Source organism: Rutilus rutilus, assembly GCF_951802725.1.
Source record: "Rutilus rutilus genome assembly, chromosome: 9".
Classification (NCBI taxonomy): Eukaryota; Metazoa; Chordata; class Actinopteri; order Cypriniformes; family Leuciscidae; genus Rutilus; species Rutilus rutilus.
Window position 1 is genome coordinate 13446497 of NC_140223.1, and position 17151 is coordinate 13463647.

At 39.8% G+C, this 17151-nt stretch overlaps 1 protein-coding gene across 2 annotated transcripts in view; it reads right to left on the reverse strand.

The window, feature by feature from the left end:
* Nucleotides 1–11097, reverse strand: part of scn4ba (sodium channel, voltage-gated, type IV, beta a) — a 42540-nt gene extending 31443 nt beyond the window's left edge. The window contains exon 1 of one of the 2 annotated variants that reach the window (XM_084419375.1): nucleotides 10482–11097. In XM_084419375.1, the coding sequence (XP_084275501.1) occupies nucleotides 10482–10572 (91 nt within the window). In that variant the 5' untranslated portion in view covers nucleotides 10573–11097. The remainder of the gene's footprint in view (nucleotides 1–10481) is intronic. The other variant, XM_084419376.1, reaches the window with a different exon arrangement.
* Between the last annotated feature and the right edge of the window lie 6054 nt (nucleotides 11098–17151).

Below are 17151 nucleotides of genomic sequence, written 5' to 3' on the forward strand. Positions count from 1 at the left end.
CTCATTCTCCAACCCTCCATCTTCTCTCTGTACCTTCCATTCACCCCATCTCCTTCCATTGGCCCTAATTCCCCATGAGAGACTCTGAGTGCAGTCTATAGGATAAGCGGGAGGGGCTCTGGCTTACAATAATGCTTTCTCACTTAATGTACAGACTACGGCATTGCGCTGAAATGGGGAGGGCATCATTCTGATCATTTTACCACAAGCCACTATGTCAAGTGGTTTCCGTTTTTATTGATGGATGACTTCCAAGCAGATGATCCAGGTTGTTTAGTGTTTCTTATGGATGGGCAGTCAGTTAGTCATAGATTCCCACAAGAAAGAAAAATTACAAATGAGATGTCTTTATAGACATATTGTAGAATCTTATTCAGCTTCAACTCCCAGATTGTTTTTCTGTGAAGAAGACCTCAGTAATCTCACGTGTCTCCTCTAAAGTTTTAGTGTCTCATTGGCTCAAACTGTGCTCAGATTTGCCAAATGGCAAAATTTGAAATAAGTCAGAGATTTCAATAAGAAATTATACATTTATCATTAGAGGTCTTCATCATCTTCATCTTCAGCTATCTGAGCCGCTCAGTTTGCTTATGCCATTGCATGATCCTCGCTGGATATTATCTTGTATTGCAGCCGAGTGGCTCTGATTTTTTTGTGGGTGTTGTGGAGGATGAAATTGACATTCATGAAAGCTTTAGCGTAAGTTCTGCCAGGAAGCCTCAATCAGCGCGTCATATATTACCTCACTTCTAACCAATCATGTGTTAACACTCGCAGTATAAAAGATTGGTACTTACATTTGTCTGAGTTCGTAGATGCTGACGCTGCCAATTACCTCCATCCTCCCCAACCACCACCAAGATGGTACCTTCCCCTTCATCCTCCCCACCACCACCAGGATGGTCCCTTCCTTTACCTCCAGGGGGTCGGCTGCGCCCCTGCCTTCATCTTCAGGCAGGATATGCATGCAGCTTCCGCTACCCTCGCATTGCGCGCTAAGGATGGGGCCTACGCCAAAGAACTTTATAAATGTATGCTTGCTGGGCTGTTAATAAATATACGCTTGTTATATCAATTTATCTCCCGAGTCTTTCTGGTAGAAATGCTGTACCCACCACGCCAGAGTCTCCAGCCGTCATGGCCGCCATGTCAGAGTCTCCAGCCGTCATGGATGCTGCAACTCAAGCTACTGAAGTGGTCCCTAGTGCTTTGAGACTGGCTTCCAGTTTAGTGGACCAACCGCTGATGTCTGTGCGAGCGGCTGGCATTTAGCATCCACTCCTGAATACCCAGAACACTCAGTCTGCCCTGACACAACCACGGAGGTCGATCCTGGACACACAGTCTGCCCTGACACGACCACGGAGGTCATTCCCGGACACACAGTCTGCCCTGACACAACCACGGAGGTCGTTCCCGGACACTCAGATTCAGACTCAGACTCTGAATCTAGTTTTACATTCATTTACAGAAATCAACTGCGTGGATGAAAACTGCTGATGTTATCGGATTTTCAGGTGATATTCTAAATTCATTCAGTTAACGGACGCTCTGAGGTAAAGTGTTCAGACTGCAGACTTTAGTTTGCAACGATTGTATTTACTTGTACAGTACAATCATAACATAGTACAGACATTATCTTAATTCCATAATGTCCTTAAACATAACAATATTGCTGGCCATGAACTGAGAAAATGCGTGTCCGGTGTGCGATACCTCGAGTTGTCCTAGACGCGGCGCGGTGTGCGGGCCGGCCCCCTTTAGACCTAAGTTAGCCTGGGGGTAAGGTGTCTAATTTTTTTGGTCTAAATTAAGTCAGTCTTTATTTTTGTGAAACAGTCTAACTTGCATTAGACTAGTCTATGAGCAAATTTTAGACTTGTCTAACACTATAGACCGGTCTAAAATAGCTTTGTGAAACCGGCCCCTGGTCACCTACTCTGCATGCTGGTCACCTGCTCTGCCTGCTCCACCCTGGTCACCTGCTCTGCCTGCTCCACCCTGGTCACCTGCTCTGCATGCTCCACCCTGGTCACCTGCTCTGCCTGTTCCACCCTGGTCACCTACTCTGCCTGTTCCACCCTGGTCACCTGCTCTGCCTGCTCCACCCTGGTCACCTGCTCTGCCTGCTCCACCCTGGTCACCTGCTCTGCCTGTTCCACCCTGGTCACCTACTCTGCATGCTCCACCCTGGTCACCTACTCTGCCTGTTCCACCCTGGTCACTTACTCTGCCTGCTCCACCCTGGTCACCTACTCTGCCTGTTCCACCCTGGTCACCTACTCTGCCTGTTCCACCCTGGTCACCTACTCTGCCTGTTCCACCCTGGTCACCTACTCTGCCTGCTAGGGATCCAAACACAATCCCTAATTTGGATTGTTTGACCGTGTGTTTGACCCTGTGCTGGATTAAGATTCTGGAATGTCCCAATAAAGCTGCATTTGGACCTTCAACCCAAGTCTTGGAGCAGTATGTAACGATAAAAAATACGATAAATAATGATAATAAAATTGGTCTAGACCAGGGTTCCTCAATTGGTTTTTACCAAGGGCCAAATTCTGCCGACAATACAAAGCCAAGGGCCACCGACCAAAATATTATGACCTTAATGTTTGCTCTTCTGCTATTATTGTTGTTGTTGTTGTTGTTTTGTTAAAAGAGTCACAAATCACAATATAATTATTCTGATTTTATTCTGATTTTATTTATTAATTTATTTTTCTCATTAGTCTGTTTTATTCAAGCAATTATGAGCATTTTTGTATTCAGATAAAGAAAACTAAAGAACTTTGCATGGTGGATATTAAAAACAAATGAACAAACAACAACTCTGGATCTCCATGTCTGCATGGGAGTCGACTGATCCTGCTCATCACCACACTGGATCTCTTCTCATCAATTTCCCTAAGCAGATTCAATTATTAGACCTATCAGCATTAACATTTTATTGTTCTTACTTGGATCAAACTAAAAGTATTAACTGTCATGTACTCACCATTCAATGAGAGAAGTGACAGCGAGAGGCTGAAGCAATAGCTCTGATGTTAGGGCTATATTCTGTTGTAGCAATTCCGAGACACTGATCAAGATGCACACTGGACAGTCTGTTTCTATCCTGGTTCTTGATGTTGTTCATTATAGAAAACGATGACTCACAGATGCAAGTGGATGGGAACATTGAAAGAAGGAACATTGCAATAATTCTGCTGTTCTTGAATTTAGCTTGAGAAACCACTTTTGTCCAAAAGTCGCTCACACTAGCCTCCTTGTGTTGCTCTCTAATCAAGTGAGACTTTGACATTTCCAAAATCTCCAGCTGCAAAGATGCTTCATCCAAGGATGAAACCAGGCGTTTGGCCTCAGCAGTCCATTGTCCATCTGCTGGGACTGAAAATGGCTGTCTTAGGAAGAGAAGGAGTTCACTTGACAGGTTAAAGCTCTGAAATCGCTCTTTGAAATTCTCTGCCAGTCTCATCACAAAGTCGCGCATTAACGGGTCCTCTTGCACCTGGTGTTTCTCGCAGTGCTGTTGTAAATACGGAAAGTGCAGCTTTCTCCCTTGAAGATCCCGCTCAAAAAGGGTCAGCTTTAAACGAAAAGCTTCAACCGCTTCGTACATGTCAGCAATAGTGTGGTTCTTGCCTTGCAATTGCAAATTAAGCTGATTTAGGTGAGACATGATATCGCACAAAAAATGCACGAATGCCATTTCTGTGTTGTCGGTCAAAATCTTCAGAAATGTCTCTGCCTTTTGGCTTTGAAGGCTACTTAAAAATGAACAAAGTTCATTTTGAAGTTCACACACTCTTTCCAGCACACGGCCCTTGCTCAACCATCGGACATCATTGTGCAGCAATAGATCGTGCCGTTCTGCGGACATTTCCTCCAGCAAGGCTCGGAAAAGGCGATGTTGCAGACCAGAACTCGCGCGAATAAAGTTTACCAGCCTCATCACAGTATCCATTGTCTCTTTTATTTTTCCAGACAATTTGGCGCATAACACCGATTTATGAATAATACAGTGAAATGCTATGAGTTTTGGATTGACAGCAGCTAGCCTGCTTATCAGGCCTCTGTGATGTCCGACCATTGACGGAGCCCCGTCAGTGACAACTGACACAACTTTGCTTAAATCTAATCCATTCTTTTCAAAGAATTGCATCAGTTCGTTAAAAATAATTTCTCCGGTTGTACGTCCCTGTATTGGCAGCAAACAAAGCAGCTCTTCGCGGAAAACCTTCCCATCAAAAAATCTGACGAACACTGACAGCTGTTCAATGTCGGTTCGGTCGCAAGACGAGTCTATTGCAAGTGACCTGACTTCGGCTTTCTTTATGTCGGATAAAAGATTGGACAGACACTCACCCGCCAATGCCTCTACTCTTCTTGTTGCCGTGCAATCGGATAATGGTACCTTCTGTAATAGCTCCACAACCATTTTTTTCGTTTTCTCATCGTGATTTAAAACTTCATCCACCATGTCAATCGCACAGGTTTTAATTAATTCGGCATCTGTGAACGGCTTTTTGGCCTTTGCCAGGTTCCAAGCCACACGTAAGGATGCTGCGGTGGCATTCTCCTGTATGGATGTGGTTTTATGAATAACAGCAACTGATTGCTTGTAAGCTGCTACCAATTGTGTTACCTTCTGTTTGCGACTCTCAGAATGTTCAGGAAAATTGCTGTTAAAATTGCAGTGCAATGAGTTGAAATGGCGTTTGATATTATCAGCCTTACAGACAGCCACGGTCTGCGTGCATATCAAACACGTTGGCTTTGCGTTGTTGTGGTCAGGCAAAATAAAACAAAATTGTTCAGTCCATTCAGATTTGAATCGTCCATTTTCTGTGTCCACTTTTCTTTTCTTAACACTTGCCATTTTCGATGTGCGCGAATGCTGTCAGATACTGCGTTTGAATTTTTACGCCAGTGACGTGCTTACGCTGATGTTACCATGACAACCTTGAAATAAGCGCGGGCCAAACATTTTCCTCTCACGGGCCTATTGAGGAACCCTGGTCTAGACAATATCATCATAGTGTAAAATTGTGAATTGAGAATAAGCAATTATTTTCCTTTAGTCAATTAAATAAATAAATGGTTGATAAAAATTACCCACAAGGCTATTTAAAGGCCAAAATTGTTTAGATTCTACAGTTAAGATGAAATAAAACAAAAAAAAATACAACCAAATTAGCCAGTTTAAAACAAAAAAACAAAAATTTCTAAGAGAAATTATATTATTCTGTCATAGATCTGATTCACATAATAACTTCCCTTTAAATCTACACCCACCTTTCTACTGACTATCACTCTAGAGAACAAAACTAATTAAAGCAAACAATCCCCCTTTCTCCCATTACTCTGACCTTCATAAGCATCTTTTTCTTTCCCGTATTCAGGCCATCAATTTTCAGTCAACTATCATATCTCATTATCTCTATCCCAGACAAGCCATTCCCTTGACTATAAGTTAAAGTTCCTCATTGCAATATAATAGTGAATAATGTAACAGTTGCGGATTTGAGCAATTGTGATTCTATAAAGTTAATTTAAAATGAATATTTGTTTACAGTACAGCACATACATAGTATGTGTGCTATTAATTTATTTGGTCAATGAGATGCTAAAAAGATAATCAAATGTTTTAAAATCAGTCATAAGATGCCTCACAATAATTTATTATATGAAGGTAATGAAGTTGTAGATATCCTAAAAACAGAAATGAAATAAATACAAATCAACTATATTATGAATGAAACATTTGGGAGCATATGAAACAACTGAGTAGAAATGAGAGACAAGGAAAAACCAGAATCCTTTCTGGAAATATCACTGGATATTTTTGTGCAATATTTATAAGAAATCATTTATTAAGATTCATTTATTTTCCCTTTTTACCATATAAATATTTTAATCACCACTTAAGAATTGTTTTTGTTTTCCTTTTTCATATACAGTATACACACAATTGCATATACATGTCTGTTTGTTTATATATGTGACTTTATGTCCATTTATACTTTTGCTTTTTGAAAGTCCACAGTTAAGTGTACATTTTCGTTTTATATATATAAATATATAAAAAGAGAGGAGTTGAGATTTATATATATATATATATATATATACATATGGGAGATAATCAATACCCATAATACACACCACAAACACTAATCTGTACTGGAATGAGGTTCATATTGCTACTTAATAGGACACATGGAGTAGATGGAGAAAAAAGAGAGGAGTTGAGTGAAAGAAATTGAGGAGAGTGCTGGATAACAATGACTGCTCTCTGTAACAGAACTCCACGTCTTGCTCAGAACATCCTATGACATCAGCATATCATGCACACTTACTGTTAGATTAAACCAAAGACCCTTTAAGGCCTGGGTCATTCTCAATGCAGCCTCAACAAATAGGATGTTTGATTGTTTAAATTGAAAGACAAACCTTTTACGCAGCATATTTAGCATTGCAATGATGGCAAGATTTAGATGGTTACCTTTGGCTTTTAGCCCCTGCCAGTAGATGCTTTTACTACATCAGCATCAAAACAATAACGGCCATTCAAAAGTAATTATTTTGATTGGATGTTGCAATTACTTGATGTTGTGCGCCATTTGTGAGACACAATTGTTTACCAATTGTCTCACAAATTTGTTTTTTTCTGGAACTGAGCCGGGTCACACACAAGGAACTACATGTGAGGAACTGCAGTTGAGATGAATGGAAATGCTAAGGAATATACTTTATTTCAATACAGCCAAAAACCTAATAAAGCCGTTTTCATTTACATATTGTTTCTGTTTCTGGAACAAGTGTGAAACAGTGACTGAAATGCAATGTCTAAAATCCATTAAGACAACATGCTAATCGGCAGTTACTTCCAATCTACATTTCTGCATCCTAATTTTTTATCACAGCTAAAATCCTGACAAAATCATCATACACAATCATCTCTTCTATTGAACATTGCTAAGGTATGTCCAAATTGCCAGATTGGTTGTTTCTTGTTTTTTTGTTGTTTAAAAAAAAAAAAAGTTGCTAAAGGGGTATGAAAATCAATAAATTTAGCATTTATTGTGGGCGTCACTGACACCCTGTGTGTAGGGTGTAGACAGAGACCCTGTCTATATTTACTTATATTTACTTTATTTATATTTATATTTATATATATTTTATTTATATTTACTTATTTTGTAGACCCTTACAAAAATAAGTATACTTCAAGTTAATTTTACTGGAGTAAAGTTCAAGTATATTTTAAATATACTTTATTTACTCATTCAATTCAATCCAATTCACATTTATTTGTATAGCGCTTTTCACAATAAACATCGTTTCAAAGCAGCTTTACAGAAAATGCATGTGTCTAAATTACAATTTAGAGTGATCTGTTATCAGAAGGGACATTGTCCATGTTATGTATTTCAGAAATGTACATATATATCACGCAGTTAGCTATATATTAATTTAACAGTGTATTAATTAAGGGCATAAGTACACTAATATCAATATTCTAGTAGTATACTTGTAGGTGTACTGAATCAATACTACTTGGGACTAAATTGGCCCACTTTTTAGTGTATAAAAGTATAAGGATACTTTAAGTGTAACAGCAGTAAACTTTGAGTACACAACTAATTGACAACTAGGTTTGTCATTTGTACTGCAACTATACTACTACAAGTAAACATATGTATACTGATAGTTTACTGGTCAAATACTTGTAGTCATTTTTTAGTTTCTGAAAGTACACTTTGAAGTATACTCTCAGTAAACTACTAGTTTAGTAGTTTTATACAACTTGTACGTTTTCTTAAAGTTACCATAACATCATAATTATAGTTTACTATTTAGCCATATATTATTTTTGCACTTTAAATGTACTACTATGTTCCCATTTAGGTATACATTTTTAAACTTGAAATATACCTTTAACTGTACTTTAACGCTTTCTATTTAAAAAAAAACCATTTTATTGTAGCTTCATGCATCATTTTTATCAACACTTGAATGTGGGTAATTTAATTCTAAAAAAAGCAACATTTTAAACAGACAGCTGAGAAATCAATTTTTTTTTAAAGACTACGTCCGAAAAGGATTTAGAAAGAGGAAAAGAGGGGAAAGAGTCAAGTAAGTTAATTCATATGTACTAAACAAAAATTCAGATACTTAACTAACATATCTGTTTTCATTATAAATTCAAGTCAAGTCAAGTCAAGTCATCTTCATTTATATAGCGCTTTTAACAATATAGTTTGTTTCAAAGCAGCTGATAGGAAATTACAGTAACAGAGATTGTTTTGGCCTTACAGCAGCTCTAGAATAAAGTTATTGTCTAGATAAAGTTAGTTTTAATTGAATTCACTTCCACTGCAAAGATCATTAGTTATTAACTTAGGGGCCGCTAACACGACACTGTTCTAACAGAAAACACAAAACAGTGGCTGGTGGCTCGAGAACGCAAACCCTGAAATAGATTCCAAGGTGCAAGCTTTGACATTTTTTGAAAAAAAGGTTACCTCTGCGCAAACCTCAAAAACGCAAACCCGCAAAACAGTCGACGGCGTGCACATGTGCATCACGTGTTTAGTCTATAGGTATGCCCGCAAATAAATAAATATATTCTCCCTGAAATCTGGTGGGTCCTACAGTCATTTAATAATGTTGCTAATTTTCAATGATGCTGATGACTCTGTTCAGGGGTTTGCATGTGAGCTCCTAATCACATTTGTGATGGACTAGTGACGGTAGAGGAGATAATGTTCTTCACACGCTCCGCATGCCATGATATTACACACATGTGCTCTTAGACTATTTATAGAGCCCAAGTCTTATCCATTCCTGCACAGGAGAAACTGTGTGTACTTTTCATTTAATTAGTAATATGGTAAGTATAGTAAGTAAGTGCAGGAGCATGTTCATTTGGTGTTCTAATAAACTGTATTGGACAATTGTTTAAGACCAGAACTGATTTAAGAAGTATTTTCTCTGTCTTTTAAGATCTTCCAGGCCTCAGAATATTCCTGTGTGACCTAAAAGTCTCGGCGCATAATCTTTGTCAAAGCTGAATCGTTTCCCCTGATAAGCAAGTAAAGCCTCTTCTTTCGCAGGCCTGATGGAGTATCAAAAAAAGTATTTAGTGTTAAATACTATGGTGTAGGTGTTTGTAGTTGTAAACAATAGTTGACCTTCTCTCCTTCACAATCCATTTTTTTCCCTACAGGCATGGAAGCAGACCGATCTGATGAACTCTGATAATACATGAATGAGTGTTGTTCATATTGCAATTACCATCACATTCTAACAATTGCAGGCACACCAACAGAATAATGTGTAATCAAACCATCAGTAAAACTGTGTCGTTTGTCAAAATGATGATTCGCCCCTAAGTGGTGCACCTTCTCATAACCTGACGGATGTGCCATGAACATATTCATCATACCTCCCCGAGTCCACCGGGAACTCTGCAGAGGATCATATTAACCATCCGAGTTCATACTATGAAGAAGAGAGTGAAAATGACCTAGTTTAACGGCCTTTGGTTCACCTTCACAAGAAGTAAAGGGAAAGGAGAGGGGGGCTTTCTTGGAAGAATCAGGCCCACCTGCTCAAACATAATTAATGTAATTCAGCTGCGAAATTCAGTGAGCTCAGCATATTGTTGTGCAGTGTGATTCAAGACTCGCACAGTGTAATACATCATAGACACTCCAAGCAGGAAGCCAAATCCCAAAAAAAAAAAAAAAAAAAAAAATTATGCTTTTTACAGTGAGATCATCGGATATTGATATAAAAGTCATTGCAGAAAAAAGAAAATATGTAAGAATGTAATCAAGATTTGGGGTACCAAATGTAAAAGTTCAAGAATCAGTCATTGAAAAACCCACATCGACTGGGGAGGCCGTATTCCCCCCAAACTTTACAGGGTTACGGCCCAGAGAACAACGGACATAGCTGAAAGGGCGACTGAAAAGAAATAGCAAAATCACCTCATTATTTATTTCAGTAACTTAATGAGATGTATTTACTGCGCTGGAGGTGAAGACGTTTAAGAATGAACTTCGACAGACCAAAATGCACAAGTGGGACTGATGATCACATTTAATATCGACTGATTTAAGAGGTTTGATGCCAACTTGATTATGCCCTCTTGATATGTACCACGTACCGACATGCTTTTACATGATTTGTCTCTCTATCCCTCTCTTTGACCAGAGGAATGAGAGAGAACCTAGTCCTCCCAGACTGTAGCCCCTCGAGACATTGAAACCCGAGATCTTTTAGGAAATCAAGCTCCACAAACAGCAACAAGTAACCCGGCTTGTTTAAAAAGTCTCGAGTTGGGCAAGCCATGCCAAAACTGCAGCATTTTGGCAGCCGCCCCATTTGGAAAGCGTAGGAAGGTGGGCTTAAGAGTAAACGGCTAGAGAGGGGTACAAGGGTGGGATAGTAGGGAAAGACTACAAGAGACTTACCAATCAGAAGTGTGACGACCAGACCTGCGTGGACCACATCGCCGGATCCCGCACATCTGTGCAGGAAGGATCTACCTCGTTTCAACTCCATGTCAGACCGTCTGCCCTCTTGTGTCTGTCTGTCTGTCTGTCTGTCTGTCTGTCCCTGGTCGAGTCTTCCGCTGTGTGTCTTGGTTCAGGATACTTTAGATCTGAGGGAGACCCAAAATCAATTCAGAAAGACTTTCAGCTGGGGAAGGCTTGCGGAGTACCTTCCTGTCCTAAATCTCCCTTTGCAGTATGTCCCGGTGAGGGAGAGAGAAAGAACTAGAGAGCGAGAAATACGAAGGCAGGACCTGATCCGTTGTTCTGATCTTCAGATCAGTGGCTCTCAGTTGCGGCAGTGTCTCTCTGACACACACTCTCTCTCTCTCTCTCTCACTCAGCGTGGTTGTAGACGCAGGAAACGCTGCATTCATTCAGCAGCAGCTGCAGCGCAGAGCTCCACTTTCAGTCTGGGGAAGAGATTGTTGGTCTTACCCCTGAAAAGGAGCATATTGAAGGAGGGGTGAAGGGGGGGTGGTGTGTGTCTGTAGCCGGCGCAGGAAAGAATAAGCCACTGCAGAGGTACGGGACGAGCGAGAGGGAGAGAGAGAGAGAAATAAGGCAGGGCGGGAGAGTGTATGAGGAGGGGATGCGTGTGTGTTGTGGGGTGGTTGTCTTTTAGACTAATCACATCTGTGAAAATCGTAAAACCTTCAGTGTGTCCCGTTATAGCCAGTGCCTGTGAGCACATAGGACTCTTTCTTTCTGCCCCTTTCTGTTTTTATATCTGCGTACGCTATTATTATTCATTTACTGCCGCCTTCCGAATTTCATCTCCCTTACTTTTCTGTCTGAGCTTGTTGCTTTTCCCACAATAATATTTTATTGCTCAGAGGTTGCTCTTTCAAATCTCAGGAGCAGGGTCAGAAATTAATCACATTTCGGGGCAAAAATGCCACTAAAAGTGACACAAATTGTCCAGATATTTAAAACATAGGGGTCAAAAATGTCCCCTAATGAATTTCCTTTTATTTATCTGTTATATATAATTTGATATATTCCAGTTTCAAGTTGTATTCAAGTTGTATTCTAAGCCTATCTAGTAAAGAGAAGCAGGAGCGAACAAAGGTCTCCATTTAATCTCATTGACATCTAGGAAAAACAATTAAGGAATTACAAAGATTCCCTTAGTGATTTTTCCTCCCTCCTATGGATGTCTACCTCTTTCAGTCTGTTTCTCTCTTTGGAGCTTCGCCAGGTCTGAAGTAAAACCAACCACAAACCACCCTACAATGCAGGACTGGATCAATGATTAAAGTTCCAGGAAGAGAAGCTAAATCGAACACTGCCTAGCTTGACTGAAATACTAAATATGAAGTAATGGACACTTGAGTCCTGTAGTATCCCAGCTACACTCATTCAGGATATTAAATATATTATGTGTGCATAATTTATGATGCCGTTTTAATTTCTGTTGTAATGCATCTAAATAGTTTTGTTTTCCATAGTGGCTATTTTAGGCTTGTAAACACTTGATTGGCTGTTTGTGCAGATCTTCCCTCTATGACATTTATATCCTGGTCCCCATAATAATAACCCTATTGTAATTGTAAGGATTCGTAAAACGCATCGTGCAGGCCAAACCATAAGGCCTAGAGACGTGAAACCTGGCCAGATGGTAGGCCTCAATGTGGGGACAACCTATCAGAGTATGACCCCGATTGGCCCATAGGTGGCGCTACAGCAACCAAAAGTAAAAAATCGCTCATAACTCTTAGACCCTTTGGCCTAGCCTCAAGTGCCTTACACCACTGTGATCACTGGCTCAAGGTGGACAAATGGCTATCTACAAATTCGATTTAGGCAGGAAAAATGTTCTGCTATGTCGCATTTTGCCCAAAACCTACTTTTGCGAACTAGTCCCTGGTTTTTGGCCCGATCGGAACCAGACCAGTCTAGGACAATTCTCTGGACTCTCCAGATCAATAATTATCGAAAAAAAGTTGAACTTTTGCATTTGGGTGGCTGTAACAGGGTCATTTAGAAAAGGGGCATGACAAAATACACTAAAAAGCCTATAAATCCCAAATGAAGACTCAGAACTTCACCAAAATTGATGAGCATATGTGTCATAACATGGTGAAGAAGCATGCCGAGTTTCATGCAGATCGGACCAAAGGTGGCGCTATAAATGGTAAAAAGCTTCCATTCTTATTAGGGATTCAAGCATGAAATGCTGAAACCCTATTGTAATTGTAAGGATTCGTAAAACGCACCGTGGAGGCCAAACCCAAGGCGGACAAAATGGCTATCCCAAATGAAAACTCAGAACTTCACCAAAATTGATGAGCATATGTGTCATAACATCATTAACAAGCATGCAAAATTTCATGGAGATCGGACCATAGGTTGCGCTATAACTGTTAAAAAGCTTTAAAACCATATATTTCCTATGGTATATTGCCTGTATTGGCTGTAAATGGTCTTTTCCATCTATTATGTCAGTGGTTACATGCTTACTAAATAAAACTTAATAACTTTTGATGCTTTTGTGCTTAAATGCCTTAAAGGCCTTAAATGCTTGAACCCCGATAAATGCTGCTTGCAGCTTTAATTTAGACTGCATTCATTAAATAACATTCATAAATAAAATATCATTATAAAACAACTTATAAAATAACACTTTATTTGCTTAGGTCAATGGCTATTGTTTATTTTAGCTAAAACATTATGATTAACTTATGATTAGCAAGACCCTTTTTAAAGCATATCACAAGCAACATACTAGATATTTATAGCTTGAGAAAATGTCGAGCTAAGCATTCTGTAGCCTCAGCTTTATGCAACACACCCACAGACCGCAGTATTTTCATTGACCCTCTCATGCATATTGCACACAAACATGTCAGAAGCTGACTCAAATCACTAGCTCTGATTGGATGAATGCTACGCAAATTCTCCAGGGTGCACATCATGTTTTAAACATACTTTAAAGTTTGTAAGGTTGGTGCCATAAAATCTTTGAGAGATAGATGCATGAGGCACTAATTACATCCATGAGCAAAACTGTATATTGTGTATTGAGTGAAATTTTAAGTACTTATTAAATTAGTGCAGATTTTTTGATCTCTGGTGTTTATTTCTTGTTTTATTAGCCATTATTGTATCGTTAATTGTTGCTTTACATGTCATCCACATGTCTTCCAATCTGAATTGTTGGTTCTTGTCCACAACGTCATTTGCAAAGTGGAGCAAAGTTTATTCCGATAAAAGGTCTGGCTCTGAGTCTAAGCAATCTGAAACGCACTATCCCATAGATTATTTGATTATCTGGGTCTCATCCCCCCAGAATTGTAACAATTGGATTGAACACCAGATGATCCAGCAGTGCAGCTGTTAAAATGGAAAGCTTTAACACATGAAGAAGTGGACTGGGGCCCTTGTGGTCAGAGTTTTATGGACTATGACACTTGACTAGTCAATTGCTTTGGTCATTCAAGGCATATGTGGTTTGGACTTGTGGTCTAAAAGGGAAACAACATATCAGTAATGACTCACTAGTAAGACATAGGACAGCCTAAAATTGTATTTACTTTATTCCATTAGTTCATCATATCAAGCAGTGGTCTGCAAATGTTAGAGCTTCAAGACGCTACGAGGTGCTCAAATTTTGACTTTATTTTGACCAGTATATATATACTTTTTTTTTTTAAACCTAAAAAACGAATTGTTTTTTTTTTAAGTGTGCTACTGCTATTTTACTTTAAAATAAATACCTCTTGCTTTTATATATTATCTGGAATGAAATGAAAAGTCACCAAAAACACAGCAACAAACAGGATATTATCCTGGCCACAGTAATTCAAAATGGCAAAAATGGAAAGACAGTCACGTCTCACATTTGGAGTTTTCCCCTTCTTTCACCCTTACAATATGCGGCTCTTTTTTGCTGTTTTTGGCATTTTGGATATCTAATAGAATGACGGTAGGTCATCCAGGTATGTCTCGCCTGCCGCTGCACATTTTACTTACTGCTTTTTGCATAGGCAAGAGTACATATTCTGAGTGTGCATGGGGTCTGTTTATAATAATATATGGAAAAGATACATTTTTGTATATTTTAATACATTTTAGTGTTTTTTTATTTTATTTGATGACTGTGACTGGGGATCTTTAGGTTTGATCAGGAACATTTGCGGAAGAACAACGTTGTTGCTCGATGCAGATGTGATACCAAAAAAAGAGACAGCAGCTGTTTCACATCTGATCTAAACAGAGATGTTTACACACACACACAGATATCTGACTGAAAGAATATCATCCTGTGTGGGCTGTTGTGATTTATAGGAGAGCACTCAATATCAACCCCCTGTGGTTGGGGACACACACACACACACACACACACACACAGACGCACACACACACAAACACATACTTATAGGACAATGTGACCTTGGGAGTCCATATCACAGCATATGTGTGTGTGCTAGTGTGAGGGTGGAGATTCAGAGAGAGAGAGAGAGAGAGAGAGAGAGAGAGAGAGAGAGAGAGAGAGAGAGAGAGAGAGAGAGAGAGAGAGAGAGCAATTCCCATATTGCAATCTACAGTATAGAACCAGTAAGAATGAGAGAGAGAGAGTGAAAGAGAGAGAGAGATTGGACAAGAGAGACCCACTCCTAGTTGAAGAATGGAGAAAGGCATTAACTAGACAGAGGTTGGTGACACTTTGGAGCAAGAAACACTTCCATTGGCTTCTGATTGAGAATGGCCATTCAATAGAAGAGAAAAGGAAATAATGTTTTATTACCGTGACCTTAATATGGATGGATAGATTTTACCTGGAAGTCACATACGGGACGCCACACGTCGAATTGTCCTATCAAACTAATGATTTACAAATACTGGAAAGCATCCTGGAGGTGAAACGTTTGTTTATCAATGATAAACAGACGTAATAGCGAAGATGCTGGACTCCCCGGACTGCACCAGCGAGGGGAGCATGATGTTGCAAAACTTCGCCAGACGGGAAAGGAGAGGAACGGGGAGGGGCGGAGGAGAAGAGGTGTGGAGAACAGCAGGAGGAGGGAGAAAGCGAGCCGGAGAGGTAGAGAGTAAGAGAGTCTCTGCATTTCAAGTTAACAGTGACCTTAGAATCTCCTTCTATGTGTTTCGCTCTCAGACTCTCTCTCTTACTCACTCACTCACTCTGCATTAAAGTACAATGCTGCATTTCTTCAGACCTTTAGCATCCCGGGAACAACTACAAGAGAGTCTGCAGGAGGATGCAGCCCTCCCTACCTCGGTCTCTCTTTTGCTCCCTCTTTTTCTACAACTTTATGATGCGTGGAATGTGATGGGGAGGAGAAGTTTGGACTAATGTGCAGGACAGGCTTTACTTACAGAATTGCACTTTAAAATTTAAGAGCAAAGACTTGTTTGATGGTTCAAAACTGGGTAAGTAAAAGTCATTTTTATCTTGAATAAACGCAACTGAATCTCTTTAAACTCTCTTCACTAATACTAATGTCTGTGTAAATGTTTTATTTCATTGTATTTTACATTATTATTTATTGCAGTGCTTTAAAAAGTTGTGAAGTTGTTTCCTTAAGCCGGGGACACACTTAACAACTGTAAGGCCGATTATAAATGTAATTTGATACTTACGACTGATCATGCCCAAATGCTCAGAGTCAGTTGCGTTCAGTCTGTGTTCATAGTCGTGTTTAAAATCTGCTCCAGGCGTTGGAAACTGTAAAGACCGGGACACACCAAGCCGACGATCGGCCGTCGGGCAACGTCGGGCCGTTTTAGAGTGTCGGCCGACTTAGTTTTCTCTGTGTGTTCCGCACCGTCGGCAGAAATTGGACCTCGTCGGCTTTTTTTCCAGCCGATTTGACAAGTTGAATCGGCGTCAGGCCGTCGCGGTGAAGGAGGGAACTCTGATTGGCTGTTCAGTGAGTCATTGAGTCAGTGCACGAGAATAATAGCAAAACAGCGAGCAAAGAAGTCAAATCGGTAGGCTACAGATAGAAGGCTGTTCTAATGTTACGTCATCTTACATCTTACGTGTTTCTTGCCGAATATTTCAATATTAACATGAGCGGAGTGGAATAAAGAAAGTGTTTTGCAGGATTGATATTCAAAACGGTAAGCACGCACTGCTTTGTTTATGGTTTGTGTATCTGCAACCTGCAGCGTCGGTTTCCCTTTTTGAATGACGAATATGAATATATCTGCAGAAATAGACAGTTGTCTAATTTACACGCAGGCGCAGAATACGCATTCTAGCTGACAGTCGGCAGTAGTTCTCTCGGTGTGTTCAAGTGCAGCTTTCAAGTGCAGGCGACAACACAGTCGGCTTTCATCAGCGCTAGTTCTTTGGCGTCGGTTTCGTGTGTCCCGGGCTTTAGTGTACGGTTTTTCCTGTAAGTGTGTTCAGTTCAGTCTTAGAATGTTTCATGTGTCCTCGGCATTAAGGAACTATTTGTACCTTGTCCGAAACATAAAAATGACTTTTGTTGGTATAGTCAGTCAGGTTGATTCAGTGACCTTAAATCAATTAAATCAGCTAGATGTTACCATGTGAAGCACATTTTTAGGTTTCCTGACAGAACTTCATAAATTATTTATGTGTAAAAAACGTATA